Raw genomic sequence first — 26014 nt, forward strand, 5'->3', positions numbered from 1 at the left:
GGATGAAATATATGTAGGGATGTAGGGTAAACAATATGGAGGGGGGCCAGTAAAAGTCATTTGTGACAGGTCCCAATATTTCTGCGCACACCCTTGCCACCACAATCAAGACCACGCTACTTCATTGTAGCAGACGTAGGAAGAAAGCGGCATTTAAGCCCAAGATGGCAGACGTGTTACTACTTAAGCTACGATTTAGGGCTTTATTTTAAAGAATTAAAAAATACAACTGAAAAGAAAGCAGAGTGGACAAAATTAGATATTGTTTGTACAGATGGAGCGCCCTTCCAATGTTGGCAGAAAAAAATTTTTATTACGATGCTTGTAACTTAGTTGGAAAGAAAAGTATCTATGTGAAACATATTGTATTACTCGTATGCTTAAAGAAGCTCATTTTGTCAAGTACTTTAACGTCTTCCAACGTTCGTTTAACTTCCAACCGACACTGTGGTGATCTGTATTTAAAAAATGCGAGCTTTAGCTGGTATTTAGGTAAGTTTGTTAGAGTTCTAAATCGTGAAGCTTTTCCTCTCCTAAACTTCATAAGTACTCACTGACATTGAACAAAGTGCTTTTTGAGTAAAAATCACACAATCAGACTGTAAATAGTATTTTTTCTGTTTTTTATATTTTCCTTAAGTTGAAAAAATTGAAAATGTTTCAATTCAATTTTTCATGCACATAGTACATATATGTCGGAATAAGTATACCTTAAACTTATTATGTACAGGGTGTTCCGTTTTAACCTGCAAACCTCTATTTTCGCAACCGTTAGTCTTAGATGTAGACTTCCAATTGCAAAAATGTTCAAAATCAGATTCTGAGTTAAGATATTAAACATAGGCGGATTTACGGGGGTGCCAGGGGGTGCGCCGCACCCCCAACAATTTTGGTTGGATTTTCAAAGAAAATATAAATGAAATATATTCCATCAGGAGAAAATATATATTTCTCCTCAGGAATTTTGTAAAACAACTTGTATTTTTCTACAGCTAAATGCAAGTTAATTTACTTGAAAGCAAACCAAAAAATACAATAATAGGCAGCTTGTTGTGAGACCTGATCACCACACGTCGCCAGTGCGAGAGAAATTGTGCTACATAAATTAAAAAGAAGTATTTCTCCATTAAAAAAAAGAAAGATGATAAATAATTACATAAATCAAGTATAAACATTCCTTTAATTATTCTTCAGTACTGCATTATATGATAATTTTATGCTCTGCAATTTGGTATTTATTGGTACAACATTACTATTTTCTTTTTCTTTGAAACAACCATGGCTATTAAAGTAAGACAAAAAAACGTTAGAAGAAGCACAAATTTGTAAATTACAGCAGACACGTGTTTCGGCGTTATAGGGAACGCCTTTTTCAATGCAAAAAATAATGAGCTTATGGATGAAAAGACATCCGACAAAAGGCTTTGTCGGATGTCTTTTCATCCATAAGCTCATTATTTTTTGCATTGAAAAAGGCGTTCCCTGTAACGCCGAAACACGTGTCTGCTGTAATTTACAAATTTGTGCTTCTTCTAACGTTGTTTTGTCTTACTTTACTGTTCAGCACAAAGGTATTTATTTATCATGGCTATTAAAGTCAAGAAATATGGCTATTGTGATGTACTTCCTCAAAAACGATATAAAGTCCTTACGCATCATTCCAGTAAACAGTATAATAAAATAACTCTGAAATCAACTAAAAACCAGCATTTCCACTGTAAAATTTCAAAAAAATTCTGAAAAAAGTGATAGCACGGGGCAGTGCTATCACTGAGTTCCGCGACTAAAATTAGTTGCTTTTGTTGCCTTTAATATGAATAATAGTCTCCAAAATAGTTACCAGATACAAGAAATAATTTCTAAAATTGTCTTCTATTTTAAAAAAAAATAGCATGTATATTATTTTGATGCTATGAAGTGGGACAGACCTACGTGGGGTAAATTTTCTCCAAACAACCTTTAAAAAGGAAAACAAAAAAATATTTCCCAAATTTCAGCCCAACCCTGAATAAACACTAGAGAGAAACCAGCACTGACACATTCTAGTATATTTTTCTGACTGTTAATATTAAAGACAACTATAAAAAGAACTCGAAGCGTCACATTCATCTTTCCGATCGAAAGAAAATTAGCTCTCGTTTAAAAAAAAAATGAATGTATAGTACGAATAAAAGAAATTAAGAACCAAAAAACAGTAAAAAAAAAAAAAAAGAAGTAGTTGAGAAACAGAAATCACGATTGCAAAAGCTAATCCTTTACAAAAATCGCACTCACAAAAACGATACCGTTACGAAAATTGCGATCTTTTACGATCGCAACGAAACTTTACGAAACTTTTTTTATACAAAAAAATAAATTTCACATTTTTTCTGGACGTGAATGTTTTATTACATTTCATTTTCCCACTTTTTAAAACGATTGTTTTCAAAAATTAAGCGCGGTAAAACTTTTCCCCTTTTTTCCATGGTAACTGGAAAGTAACTTGAAAGCGATTTCTTATTTTTTTTTATAAATTTTTTCTTCTAGGAGAAAAAAAAACTACCTTTTTTACGAATTTTAGTTGCACTTACTAAACCAGTCGCTGTATTTTGCAAGTGATTGCAAAATACTCTCTTTTGTCATCAAAATAGTCGCCTTTGCCGTCAAAATAGCAGCTTTAGTCGCCATTTGCAGTGCTGTATCCTCCCCCCCCTTATTCCCTGTATTGCAATGGCGTAGCTACAATTTCTCTCGCCCGGGGCGTTTCCTCTATTTGCCACATTTTCATTGAGACATATCTAATACATTAAAGCATTGAAAATTATCCCTCAAAATATAAAACTTCATTTAAGGTAGCAAAGGGAAACTAATATAATCCGTATTCTTCCAACAAAAATAAAGGGGGCGGGGTCAGGCGCCTATCTCGGAGAAATACTCTGAATTTACATCTAAAATTGCAGTTAAAAGTAACTTTGGAGGGAATGGGGTTCTCTACTGAATCTTTATCAAAACTGAAATCAGTTTAAGCTTTTGGGTACGATGGAGAGACAGCTTTTATTCCGTAACGAAGTTCCAATAATTTGTTTTCCCTGCATTAATTCAGCACTAGCAAAGAAACAACTTTTACAAAAATATATTTGATATTTATATACATTAACGGATGCTATCTTTCAGAAATATGTTTAATATTACATATTTGAATATTTTCCGAAATTTAAGTTTTAAAAATACAATTTAAGTGTTGAATTACAATTTAAGGACATTAAGTGAATGAGGAAGGTTCAAGGGCTCACTACGGAAATATTTCAACTTTGAACACTGAGATGACCGTTCAGTCATGCCAAAACCTTACATTTCAAAGTTTGTTTTTTTTTTTTTCCCCTCCAGTATTAGATTTAAAGTATGATTCCCTTATTTGAATTTTTTTCACACCAGTGTGCTGAATCACCTGTCCGAAAAGTACGCCGCCCCGGGCAGACCACTCTCTCCACCCCTTCCTAGCTACGCCACTGCTATATTGTTGCATCCCCAGAACTCACAGCCTAAATCCGCCTATGATATTAAAAGTTTGACGCAAAAATAAAAACGAGTCAAAAAAATAAAATAAAAACACTTTATACGGGCCCTACGTCCCCTAACTTATGTTTAGGAAAAGAATCTCCATTAAAAGATATTACTAACGCAAAACATTTGACATTTTTGCGACCAAAACTCAAGGAGATATTCGAGTTTAAAGTTTTAAGGGACCATGTAGGAGATGAAATAGGAACTTATCGCCCTTTCAGAAGAAGGATAGGTCATGGTTATCTTCGATCAGGCCGATCGCAGATAACCATGGATAGGTTGTCGAAGGAAAAATTAATTTGAATTTTGTCATTTTGAATTCAAATTATGTTTTTCGCAATCACGAGTGTGTGTGTGTATGTAGGCGTGTGTATAGGCGGTATGTGTATGCGTGTGTAGGCATGTGTGTTTGTGTCTGTGTGAAGGCATGAGTGTGTGGGTAGTTTTGTGTATGAGTGTTTGTGTGCGTGGGGGCAGGGTATGTGTATGTGTGTGTAGGCATTGTGCACGCATGAATGGTAGTTGTGTATATGTGTGTGTAAGTGTTTGTGTGTGTATGTGTTTGTGTATGAGTGTGTGTAGGTGTATGCGTGTGTCTGTGTATGTGTTTGTGTATGAGTGTGTGTAGGTGTATGCGTGTGTCTGTGTTTGTGTGTGTGTGTGTGTGTGTAGTTGTGTATGTATGCAGTTGTGTATGTATGCGTGTAAGTGTAGGATATTGACGCAACCTGGAGACGGTTTTCGCTATAGGAGCAGCATCGTGAGGAACCGGTCGACGGTGGTGCTGCAGAGGGTGCTGGCGGGAAAATAAAATGATAGCACGCCAAAAACAGTCAAATGAAAGCAATAAGCAATCGTGATTGCTCAAAAAGTATTTACGTTTTTCTTTGCTGTTTAAAAAAAAAATTCAAATGTTATGCAATGATTCGCAAAAACACACTACTAAACCTCAATCAATTTGAAAAACCATACTCTATGCACACATATAATTTTTACCCTTTGTAAACTGCTATATTTTCCTCCAAAAGGTGTTATTGACGGCGAGTGTAAAGTGGTGTAAGTCACAAAACGCTGCGTTTCATATCTTGCTGAATATTGGTCGTACTATTGTCAAACTTTTTGTGTTGGAATTATTTTTCAATTGAAATTATTTCCCTGAGTATAAGTTGGAGGACCCAAATACCATACAAAAAGTTAAATTTTGTATTTTTTGTCTAATTTTTATTTTCGCTTCAAACTTTCGATATCTTAACCCTGCATCTGATTTTGAACATTTTTGCAATTGGAAGTATGCATCTAGGACTAACGGTTCGAAAATAGAGGTCTTGCAGGTTAAAACGGAACACCCTGTATATTTATCTATCACTAGAATGAAGTTTTTTTTTTTTTTTTTTCATCTATGGAACCCCTATTTTAACACAAATATTGAGTCTTCATTTGCGCGGTTTTGATTTACGCGGCATTTCCGTGGAACGTCACCCCCGCGTAAAACGAGGGTCTACTGCAGGGCTGTCCAACTGCAAAAAGCCCACGGGCCAGAATTCCGGTCACTGATCACCTGGTGGGCCGCAGTTTGAAAAAGTTGAACAATAACCTCTTACCTATTATAAAATAACAATTAATAGTTGAATTATAAATTATAAAACAATGAAACAGAAGGGTTATAAAACAATTTGCTTACATTTTAATGGGAAAATTGAGGCTGATCCGCTTTCTTTACAAGGGCAGGAATGTCAACATCGATGTTCGTCGATGAAGAAATATACTGAATAAGAAGTTGGCGGGCCGCCAGTTGGACAGCCGTGGTCTACTGTATTTATTCTAGTACTACCAGACCCGTTATTTCGACTTTTTGCAGAATGACAATCTGGCAAAGGGTACATAGGGTAACGGCACCAGTAACAGACAGTCATAAGTTTGCATTAAATAATAAGAATTTTAGGTGGGTAAAACTGATGTTGCTGTGGCCCATAATACGGTACAACCACCTAGTGTTATCAGAGTGAGTTTTATGAGCCAGTTAGTATTTACAAGGCAGTGGTGGACCACCACAAGGTCAGCTGTGTTTCATGTTCATTTAAATTTAAATAAGGCTTTTTTTTCTAAAAATTTGCACATTTTGAAGAGAAAAATGGATTTTTTTCCATTATATATCCTTTCCTCTCCTCATCCTATATCCCATTCCTATCTGTTACTGGGCATCATCAGCTTATTCGCTGTCTGTTACTGTGGGGTCGGAGCATTTTTTTGAAATTGAGCAAATAAAAATAGAATTAACTAATTCAAAGGATACAGAAGCAGTCAAACGTTAGATGAGATGTAGTTGCATGAGAGAAAAATAGTTTAAAAAGTCTAAATACATTAAAAGGCTCAGAAAATGAAGTTAACCTGAGAGCTATGTGTTAAGCATGTCTGTTACTGGTACCGTTACTCTAATCAATGAATATTATCCCAAACACAGCAAAAACCACACCCACTTACGCGAAAATACGTTATTTTTCCAAAGCCAGGCGACACGTTCCTATTCAGGGGCGCCCCTAACTTAAATTTTTAGGAGGGCAGAAATTCTCAATTTGCCGAACGATGATAATTTAGCCGAATGAAGCTCTAATTTTTTGTCGAATAGAACTCCAAATTTCACCGAATGATGGTAATTTTTCCGAATCGTCAGACAAAATGTGCCGAATAAGGACATTTTTGGGATGCCCACAGCCTGCGTCCTTGTTCCTATCTCAATGTCGACCGTGAAAAATGTGATATGAATTTGTCAGTAACGAGTTCAGGTTTTTTGAGAAATGACGAATTGCTTATTGCTCTCACTTGACCAAACTTGATGTTCCTATGATTTATCGAGCACCACCGTCCATCGGCCCCTGCAGGTTCTGGTCCTGGGCCTCCACTAGCAGTGCTGTCCACTGGCCTCCGCTACCCCTGGGCGGTGGCGTCCATGTCTTATTACACATATACACAAGCGCCTACACACACACACTGGCCTACACACAAACCTACACATGCACTGAGGCGGTTCAAAAAACTTTTTTTTTTGTTCAGCTAGAGTACAGACCACCCCATTTTTTTATTTTTTTTATTTTTATTCATTTATTTTTGTTTATTTATTTTTTATTTATTTATTTATTTATTTTTATTTTATTTTTTTTAGACTTACGAATAGTGTTGTGCTGTAAAAATTTTATTACCTTACTCAAATTTTAAGAGGATGCTGAATGACCCCTTAATTTAACATTAGCCGTAGTATAGAAAATGACACAAATTTAGAAACATTAAATTTCCCTAACTGTTTTTGTTTTTTTTTTTTTTTTTGCAATAAATTATTTTATTGCAATGTATATGCATATTGATAGTGTATATTCTAATGTGTAGCTTTGTTTTTTCAGTTGAATGTATTTTTCAACCCCCTTCCCCATACGTATAAAATTTGGGGTAGGGGATTGAGCACCCTTTTTCAGTTGAAATCGGAAGCTAAAATTCTTCCTGTATATTACTATCTACAAGTCTAAAAATATTGAGAAGTGGCCCATTATGTAGGAGAAACTTTTTTTACATGTATTTTTAAACCATCCTAACCCACACACACACACACACACACACACACACACACACATACACACACACACACGCCTACACACACACACAAACGCTTCCGCCTAGGAAGAGGGACATGCTTGAGGCCTCAGGACTAGATGGCAAGGCGCCCAGCCCAAAAGACATGCTTGCTGAATTTTGATGTGCACTAATGCTGTGTTTATCTGAAGAGAATTGTGTAAAGACAAGAGCTTCGGGTAAAATATAGTCGATTCTGAGGATAGAAGTTATTTGTAGAAAACATAAACCCAACGAGTTGAGTCCTATCGCAACTCGTGATTGCGAAAAACATAATTTGAATTCAAGATGTCAAGATTATTTTTCTTTATTTATTTGTTTTATTTATTTATTTATTTATTATTGTTATTATTATTTTGAAAATCACGTTCTTTCAGGAAAAACCCCTATATAGATGAACTTAAATAGCAAAACGTCATCTAAATACAAAATTTCCAGATCACTAACTCCCATCGTTTTAGTTTGATAATAAATAAAAATACCATTATGGTATACACGCGCGCTGTAAGCTGTAAGTATAATCTTTATCATAAGTGTACGAGAGTAAGGAGCAAATTAGCCACGATAACCTTTTTTTTATTACCAGATCCTAATTACCTTTTTTTTTTTTTTTTTTGAGCAATCACATTGCTTATTGTTCTCATTTGACTGTCCTTGACGTTATGCTGATTTTATTTTCCCCCCGCCTCCCTCTGCAGTACCGCCGTCGACCGGCCTCCCAATGCTGCTTTTCTAGAGAAAACCGTCTCCAGGTTGCGTCCATATCCTATAGCCGGGGAGCTAAAAGACAAAAATCAATGGAAAACTGCAAATTATGATAAGAAGATGCCATTTGGTAGGAATGTAGTTTGTGACTATAAAATGAAATTAAGACCCAGAGGCACTTTCAAAAACCGTTTAAAACCAAGATGGCGGCGTTTTTCAAAATGGCTACCCATATTAGAGTTTTTTTAATACATGTCGTATAAAAGAGATTTTTAGATTGAATTATAGGTTTTTCAGGTCACAGATTTCATTTTGTATGTTGAAAAAAAGCTAAATGTTCATTTTGGTGCTTTTTTTTAAATATAATTTTATTACTTAACAAAAGAGATTACTGTGCTTTTCAAAGTACCAATATAAAAATAGTAGAACTATTAAATGCAAATATGTACAAAAGTATTAGTACTACGTCGTTAGTCAAACAGTTTTTCATTCTTCGCATTAATTTTTGCATAATAGTGTGCAGGACAGACCAACACTTCTGCAGCTACACTTGTTCTTGCCGATTTTGCAGGTGCACTTTTTGAGCTCAGTGCATGAATCAGAAATATCCGGTAACTCAGACCATTTCAGCTGCCATCCATTCTTATTCACTTGGAGATGGTGCACATATGATATGTTTGTGAGCTTGTCCCCAAATGTGTCCAGCCTTGAAAGCGCTACGCAATACTTGTTGCTGGCAAACTTTCAAGTGGCCTGTTTTTTTCGTCATAAACCATTTTTTCCTTGCATCATTTACAGTGTCGCTATTACTAGTGGAAAAGTACAGTAGTACTACAATTTACCTTTCAAAAATGTCAAAAATTTCGCTCGGTCTAGAACTTTGAGGTTTTGAAATAAATAAAAAATGCCCTTGCCTCCCAAGTGGATTTTATGGACTTCCCAGTGAATCTAGGAATGCTGTCACAAAACCTATGAAGGCATGAAATCCTGGTAAAGTCTTTCTTTTCCTTTTCTTTTCCAATAGCTTCATATATGGCAAGCACTGCAATGGATTTGCTGTTCATTCCTGTTCCAAAAGCAATCCAAAGTGTATCTAGACTTAATGTTGACAAGGAAAAAAAAGTAAGATATTGCAAAGACTAAGACATCTGTATCAACAATGAACATGACAATCTTCCTGTAACCGTTTTCTACCATGTTTTGAAGGTGCAGTATCATTCTTGAGCCTGTTTCCTCTGGGCCAGGGCAAGTAACATCAGTAAAGGAAGTTTTTGCAGTACTATTTCCTGTAATGTCGTCACATATAGTCGTTAGAACCTGCACATTTTTTATGGTGTTTACAGCTAAACGTACCTAACAAAGCAAAGAACCCTTTGTTATTTGAAAAATCCTGGCCAATTTTTAGGTAAAGTACCGTGTGAAAGCACTTGTCTTCTTATTCCTGCTCCCCATTTCTCTCTAGTTTGACCTTTAATCGTTGGTGTAACATATATGCCCCAAATAAAACCAATTCTCTGGCATTGGAAAGTCTCAATATCTTTACAAACGTAAAGTTAGATATGTTTTCATAGTAATCAACAAATGTTTTAGAGGTTTGTGACTTTAAATTATACACGTCCGTTTTCAATCCATCTAAAAAGATCTTTATGGTGCAGAGATTGAACTACCATCAGAGCTACATCGATCATTTATTTCGGGACAGTTTAAGATAAGAAAATCTAATAGATTATTCTCAGCAATCAGTATTAACCAAGCACACCAACAAAATAATGCAATAGTAAAAGGAGATGGCGGTGCAAGAGGATTGACACAGAATCCATCAGCACTTAGGCGTTGGATGGTTCCTAGACCACAAATAAACCGATTAATGATAGAAGAGTTTAAGTGTGATATTAAGCTAAAACATGAAGAAAATAGTCGATTCCATCTTGAGCAGTACCACTCATTTCAAATTAAATATTTTATTAAGGTTCGAGCTCTTTATAGCACTTTGAAAGAACTTGGAAATCCATATTTGGAAAATGACCAGAACCTTATCGTAATCGATAGCAGGATTATTGTGCACATTGATGTCAATTCCTTTTTATGTATATATTTTTTTTTTCATCTTTTGCTGCCGCTGAAAACCCCGTGACTTTTAGTGTTTTTTTTTTTTTTTTGCCCCCCCCCCCTACTCCACTTATAAGCCTCAACCGTCACCACTGCTGTTAGGTACGTTAGCTGTAAGTACCATAAGAAATGTACAGGTTCTAACGACTTTCGATGAAGACATTAAAGGAAATAGTACTGCAAAAACTTCCCCCATTGATGTTACTTGCCCTGGCCCAGAAGAAACAAGCTCAAGAATGATAGTGCATCTTTAAGACATGGTAGAAAACCGTTTCAGGAATAATGTCGTGTACATTGTTAATGCAGATGTGTTAGTTTTTGCAATATCTTACTTTTTTTCCATGTCAACATTAAGTCTGGATAAACATTGGATTGCTTTTGCAATAGGAAACAACAGCAAATGCATTACAGTTCATGCCTTTACCATTACAGTTCATTCCAAGAAAAGCTTTACCAGGATTTCATGCCTTCATAGGTTTTGTGACAGCATTCCTAGCTTTACTGGGAAGTTCAAAAAATCAACTTGGAAGGCATGAATGATATTCAAAGAAGCAACTGTGGCGTTTTTATTTATTTCGCAACCTGAAAGGTACGTAGTAGTACTACTGTACTGTTCAATTAGTAATAGCGTAATTGTAAATGAAGCAAGGAAAGAGTTGAATATGACAAAAAATCTGCCACTTGAAAGTTTGCCACCAACAAAGTATTGCGTACTGCTTTCCAGGCTGAACACATTTTGGGACAAGCCCACAAACATATTATACGTGCACCATCTCCAAGTGAATAGAGTTGGATGGCAGCTGAAATGGTCAGAGTTACTGGAAATTTCTGATTCGTGCACTGAGTTCATTAAGTGTACCTGCAAAATCTGCAAAAACAAGTGTAGCTGTAGAAGTGCTGGTCTGTTCTGCACACTACTATGCAAAAATTAACGCGAAGAATGAAGCAGTAACGACATAGTACTAATATTTTGGTACATATTTACATTTAATATTTTTCCTATTTTTATATTGGTACTTTGAAAAGCACGTAATCTCTTTTGTAAGTAATAAAATTATACTTAAAAAAAGCACCAAAATGAAGATTTAGCTTATTTAAAACATAAAAAATGAAATCTGTGACCTGAAAAACCTATAATTCGATACAAAAACCTCTTTTGTACGACATATATTAAAAAAACTCTAATATGGGTGGCCATTTTGAAAACCGCCGCCATCTTGGATTTAAACGGTTTTTTGAAAATGCCTCTGGGTCTTAATTTCATTTTGTAGTCATAAACAACATTCCTACCAAGTGGTATCTTCTTATCATAATTTTCAGTTTTCCATCGGTTAGCTCCCCAGCTAAAAGTCTTCGTACAGGACTTTTTCTTCAATTCAATTGCGGTGCTGCCATCTAGTATGAAAAGTGAATAACATTTTAAGACGCCTTGTAGCAGAGCTAACTCTTGTCCGGTGTAATAAAACAAATTAAATACCCAAATCGCTTTTTTTTTTCGAAAATAGAAATAATAATTTAATAGTTTTTTTTTTCTTTTTTTTAACAATTACATGATAATTACTTTTTATTGATTTTATTTTCTTTGTAATTGTTAAGCATTTTAGTCTCCATTCTAAGTAAATAACTGTTGCAAAAAATTAATAAAAAGATACCAACGCAGTGAAATCCGTTGCATTAAATTTCAATTAACAGCAAATTCTGTTCATTGGAAATGGAATTTAAACAATATTAGAAATTAAATCGGAATTGAATTATTTCGTTTAAACGGATATTTCGTTGTATGTATTAGTATTCATTGTAATCTCAGTGTTCATTTTTGCCAAGCGCAGATCCAGAATTTTTTCAATTGACTTTTATGACTCAACCGTTACTACGTTCCTGGTTTACAAATGTTGGTCTCAAATGTTTCCGACTTCAAATCAGAAACGTTTCCGATGAAAAACCCTCTACATGGGTGCCCTCCTAGAGCGGGGGGGGGGGGGGGGGCATGGTGCAGACTACGCCATTGAGATTTTCACGTGGGGTGTTTTTCTTACTTTGGGAGGGGGACCTTCGCGTTATTTAGGGGGGCTGCGCCCTTGATCTTAGGCTGCCCTCTAATACTCTCAAAGGTCTTCACTTTTTTTTTTTGGAACTTCAATATCGAAAACTTACCAGTGAAGACTGGAAAATCTTTCAAGGAAGCGGCAATTGCCACCGCCGCCCTTGTATCAACGCCTGTATGATGCTAAATGCCCAGTCTGTTTTTTTCAATTCATTGTTATTATTTGTTTAATTAAACATAAAAGATAACGATTCAGGAATCATTGCGTGCCACTGAATAAAAACGTTTTCGGAAACATATGCGTATACAATATTGGGCAAATTTCTTAAGAACTATCTTCATTGAGACGTATTTTATGTGTGTGCGTGCTCCCCATAACATCTACTACCTTGAAATTTGGTACAAAATTACTTCGATTTGCATGTCGGAGTGACTTTTTTTTTTTCTTAAATTTCAAATTAGTTTTTCTTTCTTTTTTTCTGTAATTAATTTTTAAAGCTAGAATATCTCATAAATTGCCTATTAAAAAGATGGAAGATTTTCGACACCCTTGACCATTCTATGCCACTCGAAAGATTTTTTTTTTTTTTTTTTTTTTTCTGCATCAGATAAAGATTGTTTCAATTTTCTCGATTATTAGGGAGTCTGTGCCCCCTGCTCGATCCGTTCGCCGGTCTGCGGTGACCTAATGCCGCCTGCGATTGGTGACCGTTGATGATTGTTATGCCCTTTTTTCCCCCTAGATGTCCTGTAGACCCCCTGGATGACTGTAGACTGTTTCAGGGGTGATTGTGAGCATCAAAAAATACCTGAAAGTTTCAAAGTGAGAACGGAGGGCGGAAGTGCACCTTTGCCGTAGTTTTAAATACTTTTGAGTCAAAATATTGTGTGTACATTTAATTAAATTTTTAATGGATTACAAAGTTACTTTTGAGCTGGTGTTATACAAATTATCTTCACATTTGTCCATCTTAAGAGATAGGTGTCCATCTCAATATATTTATAATTATATTCCGGTATTTTCGGACATGAAAATACCGGAAATACGTCCGAAAATACCGGAAATTCGGTAAAATACCGGAACACAATCACCCCTGCTGTTTTTATCACTTCATTAGAAAGTCGAGTGAAAATTACTTCTACATTTGAAAGAAGCCATTGCCTGTTTGGTGACATTTTGATAGTTGAAATTGTAACCCTCCAACCTGTGGATTAACCCTAAACTCCAATAGATAGCGTTCGTAGTTGACCGCTTTTTTGTTTATTCATTCCCTTGAAATGACACAGTCGTGCCAGTAAAACAGTAAAGTGACCGGATCGCGTTCAGCCTTTACAATAAAGCCAGTCACAATAAAGCCTTTCCTTGCGTGTTAAACATTACCAAAACATATTATCAAATTATCATGCCGTGGTGCGAGTTTCATTATTGAAACACGCGAGTTACTCGATCATCGGCTATTATTTATATGAGGATACCTCCGATCCCTTAGTAAGGTTTGGAGGGGTGAAGCTAGACAATTATCTACCTACATCGACCTCATGGTGAACCAAATCGGATGTTTCCGTTTGCCCCCTAGCAGTCCTCAAGTAAATTTTTCACACTCTGTTACTCTTAGAAAGTGTAACCTAGACACAATGAACCAAATTTTGTGTTTCAATTCCTACAAACGAAAGGGAACGATCTGAAGTTGAAACATTGAAATTCTTTTCCTCATTACCCCAACTGACCGTGCACAGCACTGATCAATTATTAAAAAGAATAAAATAAAATTTTGATTGCCCAAAAACTGCAGTAGAGTTCAGTGACATAAATAAATTACGATTCGCCCCAAAAATTGTTTGATAGTGAAACATCTGGTTGTGTATAGACGATGACTGGGATAACTACACAGCTCGACATCTGTTCAGTTTTATATTCTTAAAAAAAGAAAGAAAAAAAAGAAAAAACATAGCAAAAAAGAATAAATAACTTAGTGTAGTAATGAATACCAATAAATTGAGACAGTTTAATTTCGGTATTAATCAATAACATCACGAATTGTGTTTTCCATTCCATGAACTGAAGAAAATTAATCGTTCCGTGAGCTCTATTTATATTTTACAATCCGTACTTCATACCTCCCTGTGAGTTATATATTGAAATCGGGTTTTTTTTTTTTTTTTTTTTCGATTCAGCGTTGTATAACGCTTAAAATATTAATCGATGCATTATGTTATTCTACGGATCGACTAGTACAAGTACAAGGCTGAGTCATTTTGTTTAATGGAAATCTATAAATTACATTTGTTCACAAAAATCCTCATTTGTTAGAAATAAAAGAACGCCGATTAATCTTTTTTTTTTTTTTTTCTGCTTCCGACATTATTTTTGTCTTCTACTTTTTAAGCCTAAGGGGATACCTGACATTTATTAAATAACAAATAAAAAGGGCCGTAATCGCATCCAATTACTTTTTAAACTAAGAATCTTTCTGCAAAGTAATTTTTTTCCCCCTAGTAGCGTTATTAATTTTTTTGGTTACTTTATTTAACAATGTAATTTGTCTTTTTTTTAGGTTCTATAAAAGTTGAGAAAATTGACAAGAGTATTACTACTGCTCCAAAAGATGACATGACGAAGAGGTAAATCATTTCGTATACTTTCTTTGAGCTATGAAGTGTATTCAAGCTCACACAAGCATCATTAACCCGCCCCCCCCCCATAATTGAAAAATATGATTCCTCATTAAAGCTCTAAACTAGGAATTCTGAATAGTACCCACTCGTTCTCAAAGTCACAAAAAATAATAGCCAGTCGCTCTCAAAGTCACAAAAAGTAATAGCCACTCGCTCTCAAAGTCACAAAAAAATAGTGGCCACTTGCTTCCAAAGGCACAAAACATAGTAGCCATTCCTGCACTTTTGGTAGCCACTAGTATGCACACAACGCAATACTGAGACCACTATAAAGGAAGCTGACTCATCCAACATTTTGGTTCGAAAATTGTCTGGGGGAAAAAGTGTTTGTACAAAAGCCTCGTTGCAGAAAACTGGTGGCTAAGCTTCAGATGTGTTGCCTGATTAATGTTTGATTATTTTGTTCTGTAAATGAAGAAGATTTAATTAATACAAATTAAAAACAAATGAGGTGTGAAAATGAGGTTCATTACAGTTTACATTTCTAGGTACCTTTTTGTTAAATTTGTGAACTATGCTATTTTTCTAGAACCTTAAGTGACATCTTGCTCTACTTATCATTAATTGTTTTACGACATAGCAACTAGCTAATATTATAACATATTAATCAATACTAGAAACAAGGTTGGACCCAAAGCTCTCTTGGAACCAAAATGTCGGATAAGTCGGCCTGTCCTTTTCAAGGAGTCCTACGCAATACGCATCCATTCTTTAGCATGACCCCCACCCCTTAAAATGGTAGTCTTCTGTATCCATCCCTGGTGCGATCCATTTTAAATTCGAAAGCCAAAATCGTTACAAAAATGTCTGAACACTCTCTGTAAATTCAGGTAAACTTGATAAATGGCATTTACCTTACAGCCCACCTAATGTAAGCTGCCACGGAAGTGATAGCTCATCACGTGATGTTTTGGAGCTCTTTGCAACATCCAACGAAATGGAGGACCTTATCGAAGATGAAAATAAGGTGGGTATCAAACGTATTCACATATGAATACATAAAACATTGCATTCCTGAAATACATTTTTCCAGGATCCTACCATCAGATCCGTACCTGATGAAACCTGGGAAGTATACCCTTTCAAAAAAAAAAAAAAAAAATCCAAATCAGTCCAGGCGTCTTCAAGTAATCAGGGGACATACATAAAAACACTGACGAATTTAGAACCTCCTCTTTTTTTGAAGTCGATTGATTAGTTTAAATTTCAACTTTATTAACTGCACTTTTTCTCAATACATTTTATAGATAAATTGCAAATTGATTTAAATTTGAAAAATGATTGTAAGCTCATGATCGATATTGATACTCGAATTAGAGCAAAATTCGCCGTATATGTGTCAATGATTCTTTTTTTAAAATGAGACGGATACTCGGCTGTTCGACCAAGTAGCAAATGGCCGAGTACTCAGTATTCGGCTAACAGGGGTGGAAAACTTCGCTCGTTGCCCCAAATTGTGCCCCAAAAATACGATTTAAACATCCAAAAACGTTCACTACAAAAAAATAAATGGCAGTTGTATTCCATTCTTTTCGCTGAAATCCAAAAAAAGAGCAAATAGGTGAAAGAGGGGAAATATAATTCTTTATATTTCTATTTCTCGCGGAAAATTGCGTGCCGTGCTTTGGGTTTCAATCCTTTTGCATCCTTAAAATTTTCAATTATTTCGAAAAATGGTAGTAATTTTTATAAATTATACTTTGAAATGACTTGTTTTAGTTCCATAATTACTTCATATTTTAAATAAAACTAAGCAGTACAACTAATTTAATAATATAGGTGGAGAAAAAAATATCTTATGAGTTCATAAAAACCAGGGCTGTTTCGTCGGAGTCTGACTGCTTTTGGGGTAAAGAGTCAGAGTCGTTCGAAAACATGCCGACTCCGACTCCGGGTTTCTTTTTTTCTTTAATTTTCACTGCTCCCCTTGCACTTTTTAAAAAACTGACTACCAATTAATTTGATTACATGCATGAAAGCCTACTAATAAGGAAATAACTGTCATTGTGACAACCAGCTGGTTTGAATTTTTATCAAACTTTCTGTAACAGCTACCTACGCTGTCTACTAATTTGCTTATTTTCTAACTTTATTTAACTGATAGCAACAATAAGCAAACAATTTTGTTGCCTAACATTTGTTAATCACTTTTAAATAAAAATAAAAATATATTTTTTACCTCGCTCTCAGTTATAAAATAGTAAAAGAAATGTATGTATCGCTTGAGCAAGTCGGGAAACTTCTGAGGGTGCTTGGTAAATTCAAATAAGTGTTGGTACGAAAGCGCAAATCCAAAAGATCCGATAAAAGATAAATTCTTTTTTAAATCTAAAGACTTTATCTAAGAAAGCTTGGTTATCACTGAAAAATTCAAATAAAATTAGTACATTATTTATTTGTTACAACACTCAATAATTGTAGTTAATCCAAAAATCTTCATATTAAGGTTAATTCTGAAGCTGCCAATCGAATTAAAATTTAAAATTGAGCCAAGAAATGTAGGTATAGTAAAAGCTATTTATACAAAACTGTATACCGACGCATTCTATGTAAAATTTACTCCAGACGTACGTGTACCCTACAATTCTGAAATTAAGTTGAGGTGTCACCCACCAGATTGGTGTCCCCCGGGAGGGGGGACCGCCCCCCTCTCAAAAAAAAGTTTTTTGACTTTGAAAAAAGTTTTTTTTCTCTTTCTCAAAACTCTTTCTCTAATTCTCTGTGCTTACAAAAATTGAAAGCACAAGATTTGATCAACATCTATTTTTTAAACATTAAAGGGGAGCAAATTAATCCTTTTCAATTTTTTTAAAAATAGGATTTTTAAGTAATCTCACTGTAGAAATCGCAACTATTAGGTAATTTGATTTTCAAATTGAATTTCTAACGTAGTATACATCTTAGATTAACAATAAAATACAACGTGAACATTTCTTAAAAAGGAATTAATATTTTAATCTCTGTTGTCCACCTCTCAAAGGAAAGGGGTTTTCCCCCTTTCCTTTGAGAGGTGGGGATGATTTGAAAAAATAATCAAAAAAACCGGAGTCGGAGTCAGAGTCAGATGTTTAAAAATTCTGGAGTCGGAGTCGAAATTTTTTTTTTTTCCGACTCCGCAGCCCTGATAAAAACATTAAAATTTATTTTGAAAAACAATGCATTTAAGAAGTATAACGGACATGCAATAAAGAAAATAATGTATTTAAGAAGCATTGAGGCGGCCGCCGAAAGTGACTAATCTAGCCGCCCTGGCGGCGAGTTTATCATATTTACCAAATTCATTTGTGCTTTTAAATAATCACCGGTAGTTTATACAAACATCAGTTTATTAATTTACAACAACTTGTATATATTTTTTAATTCGAAGTCACTATGGTGGAACGTTTGGCGATATATTGCCAAGTGTTTCCTAAATTATAATATCACTTGAGTTTGCAGTGAAAAAAACTGATTTTCCCCAAAATGGTGTAAAAGACCCCTTATCGAACAGCTGAATGTAACCAAAAGGGGAGATGCATAACTAGACCCCTGTAAGTCTACATACCGAATTCAACTTTCAATGGCATACCGTTTTTGAGTTTGTGAGATACGTACATACGCACATACAGTCATCATGAGAATACGTGAGGTTATTAACTCGGGGGATGTCAAAATGGATTTTTCGGACGTCCATACGTTCGTAAGTGCAGTCGGGCTGCAAAAACAACTCAACATTCATTCAGGGGTGAGCAAAATGGAAATTATGTCGATATTTGTGTGAAAAATTTTTCGTGAATACATAATTCCTTTAGAATGTAAAAGGAAGTAAAAAGAGTAACATTAGCTTAGAATTGCCCATTTGTATAACTATACTAAACTAACCATGATTTATTATTTCCTAGAAAGCAGACAATAAACAAACAGATGAAGAAAGCAAACTCCAGAATGAGGCGGAACTGCTTGAATTAGAAATGAGGGCCCGAGCAATACGGTCTCTTCTCAGAGCGAAAAATCTCTCCAATGCAGAAAATGTTGACGAAGACAAACAAGAGGGTCAGGATGACGAATAGAAGACATGTGATCGCTAGCGTAATAACGTTGTTTCCTTTCCTACTGAACTAATATTCTGTAAAAAATAAATTTTCATGTAATGTCACTTTTAGTGCTGCAAAATTGAACTTTATTTATTTTTTAAGAAAAAATGTTTATGTTGAAAACTGGATTGTATGTCTACATAATTTCATGAATAAGTAAATGAGTAGAGTAAAGGGGGGGAAAAATTAAACTTATGTCAACATGCCTGAGGCACAACAAAGTAGACTTTAAAAATAAATTGATCATCACATTAAAGAGAAAAAAAAATCTTAAAATATAACAGCTATAGATCACATATTAAAAGTGCTATAGTTTATTATGTGAATTTAACTGTACAACATTGAGTCCCTCCCGCTCCCCCTTCTTTCTCCTCAAAATAATATGTATACTCTATACTAGGGTGGTTGGAGAAAATCTTTTCAAATTTCTTTTCGGAATCGGGTTAACCTCTCAAAAGGTGTAGTTTGATATCCTAAATTAGGGAAAAACACAAAAATTCTAAGTTGACATCTTCTGTTCGCGCATGAGGCTAAAAGTTTGAAAAAAATGTGCTACAAAATGAAATTTTCAGAAAATAATAAAATTAGTTTTTTTATATTTTTTCATAATGCAACAGCCATAAATTGTCAGTATATAGCGTAGTTTGAACCAAAAAAATATTTTATAGCTTTTGCATAAGGTCTTTAGTTCGCTCATACGCCTTAGATTGGGCAGGAGATTTTAGCCGTGAGCCGTCAAAGCATATGAGCGAACTAAAGATCTTATGCAAAAGCTATAAAATAAATTTTTTGTTCAAACTACGCTATATACTGACAACTAATGGCTGTTGCATTATTAAAATATAGAAATACTAATTTTTTTATTTTTTGAAAAATTCAATTTTTAGCATATTTTTTTAAACTTTCAGCCTTACGTGCAAACTGAAGACATCAATTTATAATTTTTTTATTGTTTTTCCCAAATTGAAGATACAAAACTGCAACTTTTAAGAGGTAATACGATTCCAAAAGAAAAAAATAGATTTTTTTCGAACCACCCTAATCTATACATCATGCTCACAGTTGAATTTAAAAACTTATAGCATATTCTGATGTGAAATAAGTTTGATTCAACGCATATAAATACATATATTTTTCTTCTTCTTTTTTCCCCTCTTCAAAACATTCTAATTTTTCAATCCTAGTAGATTTTAATGCTGCTTTTGCAAAACAAGTTGACCATGGAGTGTAATCATGTGAGTTAAAAAAATATTTTACTAACCATTCTGTAAAGAGTTTTATTTTGGAGAAAAAAATTAACTGTTCATAAACTGATCGTCCAAAATTTTATAATTTTAAATGTATACATATTTTTTAACTTAAGGGGATAATAATCTTAAAACAATTGAGGGGCAATGTGAGGTGTTTGAATCCCCCCTCCCCCAACACAATCCTCTTCAGACAAAAACAGCATCCAGCGCACAACAAACCTCCAAGAGCATGTCCCTCCTCCTGGGCAATGGTGTCCATGTCCTCTGGTCCAGGGGCCCAAGCATGTCCCTCTTCCTGGGCGGTGGCAGATGTGTATATATGTGTGTGTGGGAGGGTAAGATATCAACGCCACTGCCCTGAAAGAATGGAGGCGATGGACAGTGGTGCTCACAGAGGCTGCGGGTCCAAAATTCAAGGGAAAATCAACTGCGGTCAACTGAGAGTAATAAGTAGTTTGTCAGTGGGTTGTTTCCTTCAGTCAAAAGTACTACTATTAGTCACTGAAATTGATAGAATAAGCAAAAAAAAATATTATGGAGTGAGAAAAAACTTTCATTTTCCCAACGCTTAATTTTTTATTTTTTTAAATGTCCGATTTTGAAAACAAGGCGTGGTCTTTATGACGTCACAAATGATGTACTTTGCTGCATCTGTTTACCACGTTTCCACGTTATGATAAGAAGAAGCGAATTAAATATTGTGCTCTATACTTGCTATCAACCATACCATTGTCAACACATGTGAGTAAAAAAACGCATCGATTAAAATAATTTTTAAAATTTTTTAAACTTTGTCAAATCATTTGAAAATTGGTCAGATCCTATGTTTTGCATCATGCTCTTTCAGAAAAAAAAACTTTCAAAATTTCGGAAATGTCCCCATTGCTTGAAAACACAATGATTTTTTTTTTTTTTTAAATAAATTCCACACAAAACAGACATGGATGGATTATACATTATTTATTGTTCCAAAAGCTGCATAGTAATCAAGCTAAAAAGAATAAAGAAATGTGCATTCATTTCAAAACGTAAATAATTGAAACAATTTATATGAAAGGTATAGTTTCTTACACAAAGCTATCAGACCAAAGGAACATTAGATACAATATTAATACAACTATAGAAAAGTAGATATAATGTGTGTGTTCAAATGCAAACATAAAATAACTCTAACAAAATACTACAAAGAAAAAATAAGAGTTTTACTTAAAATTTAATAAGATATCACAGATTTGTTTTTCTTCCATATGAGAATCACAATCAATTGTCACTTTCAGTCAGAAAATATTATCCAGTGATTTTTAAAAATACATTTTTACATCTTACCTACAGCACTTCTGAAAAAACATGTATTCAAAAATCGATTTTTTACATTTTAATACTTTAGCAAATCCTGCAAAACTCAAAATTTTCAGCCAACCTTTTTTTTTCCAAAAAAAAAAAAAAATAGTTAAGTTAAAATAGTTAAAACTACTGCAGGCGACTGTTTGTGCATAAAAAGAACTGAAAGTTATCACAGTAATCTTGACACAAGAATCAAATCGACATTATAGTGCTTTATTTTTGCTATGAAAAATGCATTGCATTTCAAAAGTATAAGGATGAACCAATTATTACTAACTGGGATATAAATAACCCATTTCACTTCTTATATTTTATCGTGAGAATTTGCGCACAGAATACTACAGCTGATGTTATTTATAATGTAAATGGATAGTTCCCCCCCCCCCCCTCAATTAGCACAATCCTCTCTTGCAGTTCAATAGCACCACTGAAAATATAAGATATTTGTTTCTATTAAATAGCAAAACCTTGTAACAGTTTGCTTCGCACAACAGTTTAGATAATTTAAATTTCTACTATATTGATGGTTAATACATAAAAAATATATTTAAAAAATTCCCAAGCATTGTTAGTATAGTTTTTAACAAATGAACAAAATAATAAGTCTATATGATTATTGAAATGAGAGAAATAGTTTGCATTTGCAAACAACAAACATGTATGATATTAAATTTAGTAAATGAAAACTTTTGTGTTAAGTTCAAAAAAAAAATAAATAATAGTAATCCATTTAAAAATTAAATCATATTAATCCATTTGATTTTTTTTTTTTCATTTTGGAAAATTAAAAATAAATACAACTTTAAAGTTGCTTCAGAGCTTTTAAGATCATCAATATTGTCTCAAAATATTTAAAAAGCTAAGTGAGTGATGAGATTTTACAAATATTTGTTAAAGCAATACTTTGTACAACCAAAAACATGTAACTAATTTGAAAACCCTTTTTTTTTTGGATGGCCACTATAAAGACGGACATATTTAAAAACAACTTGGTTATTTGTTGTTTTATGCGTTCTTTACACGTTAATAAACCTATCAGGCTCTGATAGAACTGTGTGTTTAGAGCGAAAAATTACCAGTAAGTAGTAGCAGTAATATTTTATGTTTGACAAGCAATGTGCAGATATTTTTTTTTTTTTTTAGTTCTGCGAATCAACAAAAGTATAAATATATTCTGAATGAAAGATGTTTTGAATTATTATACAGCTATACCTAAATAAGTATATAAAAAATTGCTGCAGATGCTTAAAGAATACTTCCCTAGAAATGACAAAATATTGATATCCACATAAGCTTTCTTTTAAAATCATAAAGAATCAACAAATAATACATAATAACAATAACAAAATTTGTATAAATGAGTCCTCACAATTCTTTGTGCTCAGACACAAACAAAATTAGAAGATGACATTAAAGTTCCAATTATGAAAACAATTAACTCATAATCCACACCTTTTTCACTAAAGGAATAAATGAAAATTGAAACTGCTCAAAGCAGCAGATTTGACAATGTAATTTTACTCGATGATATTCTACTTTGCTTATAAGGGGGAAAAAATTCTTTTTAAATAGTTTACAAAAAAAAAGGGGGAGGATATAGAAATTATTTATGTAAAAAAAATTCAAATTATTACAGTAAAAAATAATAATACAGTGAACTCCCGATTATACGCAGAATAGGGTGGCACAGTAACCACAGATAAGCAAAATTGCAGGTAATCCACAAATTCGGTAAAAACGATGATAATGTATGCAACAGCTTAGGAAGATGAATAACACTGGCATACATTTAAACTATAGCTAAAACAATAACAATGTGTAAAAAACATATGTAAAAGCCAAAAAAGTATTGCTTATCATTGCACCAGGATGACACACATACTCGGCAAATAGATTAACTGCAATAGATCAAGTTAGGTTTTTTCAAAAATGCGTAGGAGAGGGGAGAGGTATTCCCTGAAGACTGGCCCGGTTACTCATTTACTCACAAAAATCAGTAAGTAGAGTAGATCTAAAAATCCAGCAAGTAGTGTAAAACGCGTTAAGTAGCATAGATCTAAAAATCAAGTTTTAACTGGTCAAGTTTTGGTGACCTTGCTAGGTTTGTCACTGGAAGAGAGGGGAAAGAAAAAAAATAGGAATGTCTGGAAAAAAAAAGATTTCACATTTGTTGAAATGTGTTTATTTATCTACATTCAGTTGATCATCAGCGAATTTTTTTTTTTTTTTTGAAAGCGTGAAAGGTCGTGGATAATCGTGATTTTACTGTATTAAGCGAATGAGAATACCACAATTTTATACTGCTGATCATTTTGAAAATACAATGTGAAATTTCCATTTGAAGCGTTTTACAATCAATAATATTAATTGACTTCACAATTAATGTTCAATGAATACCATTATAAAACTTATTCTGGTATTATGAAGGAAGACAAATTCCAATTTGAGGAGAAACTCTATGATTCAATGAAAAACTGCAAGGCTACACAACTTTGTGTCAGTGGAGAAAAAAAAAAGGTGCCATGTTGGATTTCCGACGTATTTGCTACCTTGTCGGAGTGCTCTTGCATGCTAGCGTCGTCTTATGACAGAATTTGGAAGCTAGGTTCGGTCTACTACTAGCCCGCTAAGTAGTGAATATGTTGGAAATCCAGCTAAAGCCCTTTGTTTCTCACTGACACAAAGTTGTGTAACCTTACGGTAATAACTGAATCATACTCTCAGGACAAGTGATTTTGAGCTTTAATTTGTCAACATTAATGACAGTTCTAATATTTATTTAGAATCATTTTGATTATTTAATGCCGATAACTTTTTTCCCCTTTTTTTGAATTAAAATTGGAAAAAAAAATGAATGCAAATGTTTAAGCATCAAAAATTCAAAATATGCAAAAACCTAATTAAATTACTGAATATGTTATCTGACTCATTTGTACATGACTGACAGCTATAAAATCAGCTTAAGATTTTGTTCCAACAAACATCTACAAAAATGCTTTTGCACAATAAATGGATACTAGTAAATAGTAGTCATAAAGAAAAAATCATTTTTGTGAAAATAATTTTTACACAAATTAAAAAATTTTTGGCTGCAATTACAATGAAATACAACATAACTTTCAAAATTGTTCTTGAATAATGAAGTGTAGAAAGAAAATAAAAACATTTTTGGATGAATTGCAGTTTTAATGAGTATATACAGATGAGTGTATAACAATGCAACATATAAAAAATACTTTCACCGAGTAAACATTGCAATTTATAAGAAATTACAATAATATTATTGTAAAACATACAATGGAAAAAACATGAATAGTTGAAATAAAAAATTTGAAAATGCATATAATTAATAAAAATCAAATTTCATAACGTACATAAATAAATAAATCACCAAATTCTTGAATACTGAATAACTTCTTTCAATATCACAATGAATAACTTCTTTAGTATAAAATTACTTGAATATGTCATGTTTGTAACATACACTACAACTGATAAAACATAAAAATTATTTTCATGTATGATTACAGTACTTAAATCGGATGAACTTTCCGACATTCATAAATCAAGATTCAAAAATAAAGTGCGTGCGGAATACAATCTCTCATCAATTAAAAAGTTACATACACTCACACACAAGAGAATAGTTCTTCAAAATAACATTTTTTCAATTAGAAAAACGGCATTTTGCTGCGAACATTTCTCCACATTTTCATTGCATTATTATTGAAAATATTTTACAATATTTTTTTGGTTTATACACAATTTACTCAAGAATTAAAGTAGATTATGACTGTGCAATGCAAATAACATAATTTGAATATTAACTTAAGCATAAACTAAAAAATGGAAAAAAAATTAATAAGTTTAAACAAATGATTGTTTAATGTTTTAAAATTATCAAAATGTACACTACGTAAAACTTTGGCTACAAACAAACACCATTAACATTGATTTAAATTTACTAAAAAAAAAGTGCTAATTTCTTACACACACAATTTCACCAAAATTACATTTATTTACACACAGGTTTAATTATTTATTATGATTTTTATAATTAGTGAATAGCTACAAAATATATGATTCATATAAAATACATATTTGAATCGATTAAATATAAAAAAAAGGTATACATAATTGTCTGATCAAATGTTAGATGTAAAATACATAAACATTAACTGTAATTAAATATATCTACCGATATATCTAAAAAGTAGAAAAAATACTTTTTAAACAAGACTAGAGAGGAAATTTCCTACTTAATTTGGTTTGTTAAAGGAACGCTTGTGTTTGTGAAAGGTTTATCAAAAAGTAAAGTGTTCTTCTGATTAATATCGCTTGCTTTGGTTATAAACTCCTCTCTTTTTTAAGGTAAACGATAAGTAAGAAAATTCATCAAATTACAAAAAGAGCTCAAATTTTATCGATCAAATTATTGAAATTTCAAAAAAAGTTTAGAACATAAAAACATTTAATTTATAACAAGACCTTGAAACAGAACTGTTTAAAGAATACTTTTGGAATAAAAACAAGGCTCATCATTCTGAATATTTCTGGAAGGAGGGTTATAAACAATGCAAATTTTATCAAAAACCACGCCCATGAACATATAAATACATTAATTTCTTAAAACCATACATTAGGTCAGA

General features: G+C 33.3%; 1 protein-coding gene across 7 annotated transcripts in view; it reads left to right on the forward strand.

Annotated features, from left to right (window-relative positions):
- Window positions 1-18837, forward strand: part of LOC129216020 (caspase activity and apoptosis inhibitor 1-like) — a 486970-nt gene extending 468133 nt beyond the window's left edge. For all 7 annotated transcript variants that reach the window (XM_054850158.1, XM_054850159.1, XM_054850161.1 and 4 more), the window contains 3 exons: window positions 14578-14644; window positions 15560-15665; window positions 18580-18837. In XM_054850158.1, coding sequence (XP_054706133.1) covers window positions 14578-14644; window positions 15560-15665; window positions 18580-18747 — 341 coding nt within the window. In that variant the 3' untranslated portion in view covers window positions 18748-18837. The remainder of the gene's footprint in view (window positions 1-14577; window positions 14645-15559; window positions 15666-18579) is intronic.
- The last annotated feature ends 7177 nt before the right edge of the window (window positions 18838-26014 follow it).

The sequence above is a fragment of the Uloborus diversus genome, chromosome 2 (assembly GCF_026930045.1).
Source record: "Uloborus diversus isolate 005 chromosome 2, Udiv.v.3.1, whole genome shotgun sequence".
NCBI classification, from domain to species: Eukaryota; Metazoa; Arthropoda; class Arachnida; order Araneae; family Uloboridae; genus Uloborus; species Uloborus diversus.